The sequence below is a fragment of the Oreochromis niloticus genome, linkage group LG14 (genome assembly GCF_001858045.2).
Source record: "Oreochromis niloticus isolate F11D_XX linkage group LG14, O_niloticus_UMD_NMBU, whole genome shotgun sequence".
NCBI lineage: Eukaryota > Metazoa > Chordata > Actinopteri > Cichliformes > Cichlidae > Oreochromis > Oreochromis niloticus.
In genome coordinates, this window is record NC_031979.2 from 13936896 (window position 1) to 13946311 (window position 9416).

At 42.1% G+C, this 9416-nt stretch overlaps 1 protein-coding gene across 1 annotated transcript; it reads left to right on the plus strand.

The window, feature by feature from the left end:
• Positions 1-489: 489 nt before the first annotated feature.
• Positions 490-7763, plus strand: LOC102079500 (uncharacterized). Its single transcript, XM_005474522.4, has 7 exons — positions 490-964; positions 1824-1953; positions 4941-5034; positions 5269-5399; positions 5575-5717; positions 6286-6483; positions 7351-7763. The coding sequence occupies exons 1-7, from the start codon at positions 954-956 to the stop codon at positions 7466-7468; spliced, it is 825 nt and encodes a 274-aa protein (XP_005474579.1). The 5' UTR covers positions 490-953; the 3' UTR covers positions 7469-7763.
• The last annotated feature ends 1653 nt before the right edge of the window (positions 7764-9416 follow it).

Consider the following 9416-nt stretch of genomic DNA (forward strand, 5'->3'; position numbering starts at 1 on the left):
AACTATGGAGAAACAATAGTCCACGGGTTTAAGAAGGTATTCTTAATCTAAATGACTTAAACGAGCTGCGATGATATCTGCTCCATATGCCTTCATTGTGTGCTCCTCTCTTACCTCTCCTGTCCCATAGTGTACAGAAACTACAAGAAAATACAAAGACCTTTCTCTAGCTGCTGTCTGTTTGGACAGTTGCTGGTTAAACATTTGCAGAGGTGCAAAGTAATTTGTTTTTAAGAATTTCATTTTATTGTTTGGTCTGGCTTTATAGATTTATTCCACTGATGTGTGCCAGCAGCAGGAGGGATATTAATCACGTTTTTTTGGCTACAATTAAACTCACAAAATGTAATGCATGGTCAGCCTTCCAAAGGGTTTACAATACCGAGTGAACATTAACAATAATTTACACACATATGGAAGCTGCCTTAGAGTTGACACACTTTGTAAATAGTTATATGTCGAGGTATTGCTTGGGCAGGCATTTGCTTGAGAAAACGAGAGGAGGAGGCTGTGTGGCAAAATAGACGAAAGAAAGAAAGAACTAGAGATCACTAGGTCACATTTTCTGACAAAAACTTGCGTTTCAGCAGGCTCATTTGTGATTTTGTCACTTTTGAAAAGCCTTCGTTATGCTAGCTGTCACAATTCATTTGAACTTTGAATAACAGCTTCACGAGCGCGTGGTGCGGCACTCACGCGCACTCTGCTCTAGTTTCTACCTGTCCTGAGTGATAAGCTTGAGCAGCGCCCTTGGCAGCTCCGGCTCTGGGCCCACACTGGTGTCAGTCTCTCTCTGCAGAGCCACAGCCGGCCAGCAGGACGGTCAACTCTCGCTGGGTGAATCCCAACACGGCGGGCTCCATGGGTAACAGCCACGGGGCTGCAGGGCTACAGCGAGCCGTCCGCAATGTGCTAAAGAAGGCCGGGAAAATTCATCACAAGGCTCTTGGGACATGTCAGAAAGGTAAGCCGAATCAGCTGTGTCTGCACCAGCTTCACTCTGTGACGCCCGTCAGTGTAGCTTTTTCATCCACACCTTGTGTGATATGAAATAATTAGCTCATTAATTAAGGCTTTCTACCTAAATAGAGAGAAAACTTCATTAATGCCATTCCTAACACTTGAAGGCCTTAGCCTCAGTGATATAGCCAAAGGCTACAATGAAATATGGAAGCGTTTCCCCTACTGAAAATATAAAATATAATAATAATAACATTAAAAAGTCGTCGAAATTTAGACTGAAGTCAGTAACTCGAAAATTTGAGATAATATCCTTAACAGTCGTCTTACCTCTGCCTGGCATTTCATTTAGTTCATCACAGTAATAGTCTTTATTACTACCCTCGGTTTATTTGGTCTTTATATTTTTTATTGGACCTCGAACATGTAAGAAAAATAAATAAATTTAAGCCAATTTAGCTTAAAACGTAGGTATAACATTTAAAAATCCTTTAATTTATATATATTTAATTAAATATAAATAAATAAATATAGTATCATCTACGCAGTTCTTTTGTATGATAACTATTTAGTACACCGCCACAGGGCATGCAGTATCAATTATAGAGGGTCCAGCTACCCCCTGCCGACACAGATTATTATAACCTAATAGCACCTGCTCAGGTGTCCTCTGGAGCTATGGCAACGGGTCCTAATCTGCATTGTCGGGCCCAGTTCAGTGTAACCCTAACCACTCGGCCGGTGGTCAGGGTTTTAGTACACACCAGGGATTGCATTACCAAAGAGCAGCTCCACTTCAAACAGGGATGGAAGATGGGATAATTATTGTCTCTCTTTTTAATTTTTTCTCCCCCTTTTCTCAGCTCTTCAGGTGTGAACACTCTCACTGGCAGTTTCCCCAAATCCCACTCATCCCATGGCTCTGAATTCAGGGTTACAGGCACACCTCTCTCTGTGGACCAAAGTCCTGACTCTGGACTAGTATCTACACCCGTAAGTGACACGCACACGCTGGATAAACCTGTGATTACCCTTCCCTCACAAATTCTCCTTTGCCTCCTTTATCGTCATGCCTCTCCTGTGCCCTCCTCCTTCCTTCATCTTAAACAGCCTTCCATTTCAGCCCGTCTCCCTCTCTCTTTTAGCCATCTCTGAGCTGAATAATATTCTCAGTCTGTTCTCTGCGCTCGCTGTTTTACCCTCGAGCCACTGGCCTCTCGCCTAGACTGCTGTGCAGAGTGATTTCTCACTCACTCTCTTACTCTCGCTGCTATGTGATTTAAGAAAGATGGGGGGAAAATCACTCCTCACCTAATCCTTCTTATGTTCCATGCAGAGTTCTCCCACTTGGGCTGAAAAAAAGAAACCCCTCTGTATGTCATGTCTTAAACAACTTCAAAGTGTTTTGCTTAAAATCCTGCAGCAAAATAGCATCTCTAAATAATTATTTGCAAAAGAAAAATGCCTTCTGGTTTGAGCTGCGTGCATGACTAATGCTTCTGTTTTAGTAGAGACAGAGATGCTTTTTTAAAAATTATTAATGTATTTAGATGTTGTCAGATATTGTAATATAAAGACTGTATAAGGGAATGAATCTTACGCACTTCCCATTTAGATTACGTCCATTATTGTCTCCCACACTGTTCAGAAACCTTTAAGAAAACATTTACACTGGAGAGTCTGGAAAAAGAGGAGCAACAGTTAGGTGGATTTGGGTCATTCCTGTGTCTAGATTACCAGGCGGAGGGAGTGGAGAGTTACACAGTAAGAGTGAACAGGATGAGTGCAAAAGGGTTGATAAGGTCAAGGCTGCTGCATCCCAAAAACAGTCAACATAGGATCATAAGTTTTCATTTCATATGATAAATATTTGCATAAATATCCCAAGATGACTTTTAAATAGTCTTCATTTGAGGAAAAAATGCATAAATGGAAAATATTTTTATGTTTATCGTTAGAAGATGAAAGTAGATTCACAGACTCGCTAATGAAACTGGGAGGAACAGCTGCTATTTGATTTTATACAGTTGATGTGATACACAGCCCTGTAGACGGGGGGTAGAGCTAAACTGGGGAAAGAATGCATGCACTGATACGTAAAGAGAGGAAAGAGAAGGATGATGTCAGCAAGACAAGGTGTCATTACAGGATAATAAAACTGTAGCGGCTCTTGTCGACCTTCACAGGTAGCAGTATTGGTTAATAGTCTTATAAATGAGCCATTGATTTTAGCTACATGCTCTCTGTATGCTCGGGGAATAAAGTTTATGTTGGACTAATGGGCAACCATGGTAGATTAAACTTAATTGTGTCTCCTGTTCTTCTAAACGATCTTGAAGCTGAAATTAATTTCACTATCAATGAGGGGAATGTGATTAAACTTGGGGGGAGAATATGGCTCATCACTGGTGTCATTTGCACAACACACCTCACTGAAAGGTGTCTGCAGATTTGTGACTGCATATGTGTCAAAGATGATATCATAGCTTTGAAACTTGGCAGAATGGTGCATTTACGAATGGCACTTATTTACCTATTTAATCAAGGAAGGAAATCTACACTCACTGGCCACTTCATGCATCACACCAGGGGTGGGGGAACTCCAGGCCTCGATTGCTGGTGTCCTGCAGGTTTTAGATGTGTCCTTGATCCAACACAGCTGATTCAAATGGCTAAATTACCTCCTCAACATGTCTTGAAGTTCTCCAGAGGCCTGGCAATGAACTCATCATTTGATTCAGGTGTGGTGACCCAGGGTAATATCTAAAACCTGCAGGACACCAGCCCTTGAGGCCTGGAGTTCCCCACACCTGCTGTTACGTTCCCCCGAGGGGTCTAGGCGGTGAGGGGAAGCAACAAAAAGTGTCCGGGTCAGAAAAAGGAGTCAAGGAGGCAAAAGGGTTAAATTAAAGAGTTTTATTAAAGTAGCTCAACTAAAAGAGACGGACAAGCCGCTATCACCATTTAAGGAAAACAAACAAAACTCAAGCGTTGGTCAATACGGTAAAAAATAAGTCAAAAAGAGAGCAGCTCACTAGCTGCAAACACGGACATGCAGCTCACTAGCTGTAAACACAACAAACACTCAGCTCACAAGCTGTAACCACACTAATGGCACTCTGGCCCAGAGCTCACCTTTCTCTGGGCCTAAATCCCTTCAATTACTGATGAGAGTCAGCTGCACAAAAGAAAAAGGTGGCACCTAAGGCAGGAGAGATTTGAAGGACACGCCCACACAAGCACTTTCAGGAGGAGGCCCTGCTAACACCGTAACACCTGCGTTACACTTTGCTCGTACCAGGTTGGACTTTTCCCTTCGTGGCATAGATTCAACAAGGTGCTGGAAACACTCCTCAGAGAATTTGGTACATGTTGACCAAATTCTCTGAGAGTTTCTGCAGATTTGTCGGCCGCGTATCCATGATGAGAATCTCCCATTCTATCATAACCCAGTGGTGCTCTATTGGAGTGAGCTGTGGAGATTATGGAGGCCATCTGAGTACAGTGAGCAGCCATCAGAAGATGGGTACACAATGGTTGCAAAGGCATTGACATGGTCAACAACAATGGTCAGGTAGGTTGTGATGTTTAAATGATGCTCAGTTTAAGGGGCCTAAAGTGTGCTAATAAAGTATCTCCCACACCATTACACCACCAGCAACAGCAGCATGAACTGCTGATACAAGGCAGGATGGATCCGTGCTTCTGCATCATTCACACCAAATTCTGGTTCTATGATCTCGACGTTGTAGCAGAAAATAAGACTCGTCAGGCAACATTTTGACAATCTGTTGCTGTCCAGTTTTGATGAATAGTTTCGACCATCTCTACATAACTAAATGCTGCCATGTGATTGGCTGATTAGCTATTTGCATTAACAAGCAGATGAACAGGTGTACCTAATGAAGTGGTTAGATAGTAACACATTTCTTGTGTATCTCATCTGTCACCCTGTTCTCTTCTTCATCTTCTCTCATCAGCTTCCATCAAGTCGGTTCCAGTTTGCGTTGTGGCATGGCCTGGAGCAGTGTGATGTCACAGGTGACCAGCTGACGTGCCCCAGGGTTAGAGAAGGTGTGTGGCTGATGTGAGAAAACCACCTCAGTAACCTAACCAGAGCAATAGAAAAGAAATTGTAGTTTTCCAGCTCATGAAACGTTTTAGAAAACCTCTAAAGAAGCTGTGTCGCTGCCATTTTTGTGTTGCTTTCATTACTTGCGAGTCTCTTAATTTAGCTTCTTCACCAGATGAATAATAAGGTGAAGATTGTTAAAGACTTTTAAATTTTTTTTTACATTATAATCAAAGGGCCATCAGAAGATGAGTTACATCTAAAAGAGAGGGGTGGCATCTGTTTGGAGAGAGGGAGGAGCAGGAGAAGAGAGGAAGAAGGACAGAGATGGGAGGAGAGGCTTCAAGAGAACTGGGAAAACTGTCTGGTAAGCTAGCATGCAGGATATGTGTGGGTGTGTGATGTTAAAGATGCCATATATAGCACAGAAGAGCAAAGACATAGCTGCGGAAAGGAAAGAAGTGAAGGTGCAAACTGAGAAGAACAGGAGGAGAGGGCAACAAAGATTGATTCTGACACCTCTACCACCTGTCTCTTCTCAGGAGTTAAATCTGTCCTATCAGGACTTGGGTGATCCCTTCCAGCAAGAAAATTTCCTCCGGATCCTCCGCCGGTTGATCCGAGTGGAGAAACTTCAACTGATTGACAACTCCCTCACCAGCCTGAGTTCTGTACGTCTGCCAAGGTATGAAACGACACCCAAGCTGCAGCACAACGCCCTCATCTGGAACAGCTCCCTGGAGAAACTATGAATATTACATACTGTGAAATTCCAAATGGTTAAATTTATATATATATGTATATGTATATATATATATGTATATGTATATATATATAGTCCAAGATTGAAATAAATCTAACTGACATTATTACAGCATTCATTATAGCTTTATTAAATCCATTTAGCTGTTAAAAATGAAGACAAATGTCCTGTCAAACAATATGATATTCTATAATTAATCATCATGGTTTTTATAACGTTGGCCACGTGTGTTTGGTGTCGAAGTTAGCTTCTGACACTCACATAGCACTTTTTGAAATGATGTTATTTAAAGATAGCAGCTCAGTGCTTTTGAACAAGTATGCTAAGGTTATGTGATATTTCTTCTGTTCAGCCTGGGATGGGACTGTTTGTGTGCTAATTAGTGTTTTCTTACCTTCTTTCTTTTGTTTCTTTCTGAGTATGCTTGTCTGTGCTGTACTGTGTGACACAAAACAAAAAGCTAAGCAGTATTTGTGTTTGCCATGGGCAGGTGCAGAGTGTTAAACCTGCACCGTAACCACCTGGTGTGTCTGCGTCAGCTGCCAAAGCTCCCAGCAGTGGAGCACCTTTGTCTGTCTGAGAACGCCATTGGTTCCCTGGGGGGACTGGGTGCTCTGGGGAACAGCCCACTCCGTTCCCTGAACCTGATCCGCAATCCAGTGACTTTCACTCAGGACTACCGTGCACGGTAAGCAGACTATACCAGAGGCTGAACTCAGTTCTGCTTAGTATTAATTAAACCACTACTGGTTACAAATAGAATGTGAATATGTGGAATCGGCAAAGTAAAACACCAATTTTATCACTTTTTGATCATTTTGTCCCATTTCAGCCCCCGCCTATCCAAACATCCACTCACTTCCTCGAACAAATCACTCCCTGTCGTAGTCCCTTTCACTGAGTGCATTGCTGCCAGCTCCTCTGTAATCACAGACATTTTTGTTGTCCCAGTGGCTGTGTTGGACATCACAGCTCTTGTATTAAGCCCAGGAGGAAAAACCTCAGACTGAAGCTCCAGATTTCCCACAACTTCCTCAGTTCATCTTGTTTGCCTTAACACAGTAGAGTCCACCAAAGTCTTTATAAACTCCCCATCAGAGAATGACTTATTTGGGTTTGGGTTTTTTTGGATTTGTGGGAAATCACAATCTTGGTCTGTTCCCGCTCTTCATCTGTCACATTCTTGTATTTCTTTGTGTTTTCAGTCTAGTAATGAAATTCAAAATGTAGTCCCCAACACTGTAATGCCAAGTTTATTGTTTAAAAAACAAAACAAAGAAGCTGCAGTTTCAAAATAAAAGTAACAGTTGTATTGTGATTTTGCAAAAAACATTAAGTCGGTCGCTGACGGGGAGTTTTTCAAAGAGTGTTTTGTGACTGAAGTGGGACAAACTGTGTGACATGTACTTTTTTATGTGTGCATCCTAATTTCCCATCAAGCTGGAGACAACCAAAGGATGTTTCCTGGAGGAAATGCCCAGGTCTGCTCTAGAGGATAATGTCTGTGTATCTATAAATTAATTCATACTCATTTTCTGTCTCTCTTCATTTTCAGTGTTTTCTCCTGTTTGCCAAAGCTCGAGGTCCTGGATGGAATCCCCAAGCTGCCAGAAGACTCGCTGCCCCCAGGTTTACTGCTCCCAGAAACCAGCAGGATGTGTAATATTTTGTGACATTCTTCCGTGGTAGCCCGCACTTTGAAAATGTCAGCTTTCAGAGATCTCCTCTGAGGGAAAGTGGCTAGGTAACATTTAAATGAAGGACTTAGTATTTACACAAACTGTCATACTTACTGCCGTTAAGGTCACAGGTGAGGCATCCAGAAGAATAATCGCAAGGTAATGCTTTTAGTACCAAGTAACAACTACCAATATATTACTGATATTTTTAAAGTGGGATTTATATACAATTTACAGCTATTTTGATAATAAATAGAAAATACCATCAAGACTTTGAAGTGTTTATTTTTTATATTTGTGCAAATTGTGACAGGTGATTCTAATAAACTCTGGATTTGAAGGGAAGGAAAGCAAGCTAATCAGACTGCTACATGACTCATCGCTCGGGATCTCTCAGCGCTTTGCTGAGCCGACACGTTCACACTCCTCTTTCTGCTGCAGCATGCACCAAACATACAGGGGAGGATTTTATTATTATTATTATCACCCTACTGTCTTAACTATGAAAAAAGGCAATTCCAGGGAACTAAAATTTAATTTCTTTTTAAACTGTAGCTGCGACTTTAGATTACACATGTTTGCATGACATGTGTATTATATGAGAGGAGAAACAGGACATCCGCTTTAGAGGCTTATCAAACATTTAGTGTCCAGACTCCCTCGGATAATGGCTACTTGTGTCCTCAGGCTGACTGGGTAATGACCCAACAAACACACACACACGTACAACTTGCACGCACAAAAAAGTAGATAAAAAGAAATCCTTGGTGGCTTGAAAAGCACTCACACTGACAGGATTTAATACCCGCTAAAAGTATGTGTGCTCTTGACATTGTAAAGCGGTTTGGATAAAAGGGTGAAGTCAATGACACGTGCACTGTTCCAGATAAAGGGTGCTGCAGGGGTTACAGCTTAGATATTGATTTATTCATACATCATGGGAGCCTGTTCTCTTGTAATAATGGGTTCACTTTCAGTCTGCACCTGCAACATAAACACATTTTGCCATGTGATACTGCAGAACATGACTATGAATACCGGCGCACGCGCATCCCGAGCAGCCACCTATGCACATAATGGGGAAGCAGCTGCATTCTCTTTGCTCACAGTAATACAGAAAAACAGAAGCTGATATCTCTCTAACAAGCGTACAGCCAGGCACAAGCTACCGGTTACATGCCTCATTGGGGTTTGTTTAAGTGTGGAAGATGGTTTGTGCAATTGTGTGTTATGCACGCCGAACTAAGTCTCCAGCTGATGAATGAGAGATCGTTACTGGTGTAAGGAGACAGTGTGATCTGCTCGATGCATCTGTATATGTACTGCAAGCTGTATCCAGGTTAAGAGGAAAAGTTATGGTATTATCGATAATCTCTGCAGACAGTTTTCGATGCCAGGGCTTCTTTTGCAGTGTGACAGTAAAGCAGAAGATGGAGTTGTTTTGTTGTTGTTTTTCTCTGAGGGTAGAAAAAGAACACATATTGCTTCGAGCTTTATCTTTATGTAAGTCTTGAACTGGTGTTAAATGGAAGATTTGGTAATTTGTGGCAACTGTGTGGGCATTCGTCTCAAGATAGACTTTTTGGCTGTAGGCAATAAACATGTAAGAATTATTTATGCCTGGTGATTCACCCGTGAAATGACTGAATATAAGGGAATGGTGGAGGAGTTATCATCTCTGCCATTGGTTGTTATAAAAATATATGTGTGGACATCTTCCTGTGGCCTGCTATTAGCGCAATGATGAGACACCTGTTACCGTTGTACTCCTCCAGCATCCCGCAGTCCCTCTGTGGAGCGGGTGGGGTGATGACAGGAAAAGGAAGGGAGGGCACAGCGAGAGGCAGAGGAACAAGTACTGTGATGGAGATGGGAACAGAGAGCGTAAATAGAGACTGAGGGGAGGAGGGTTGATGTGATTGAGACTGTGTGTTAGGGACAA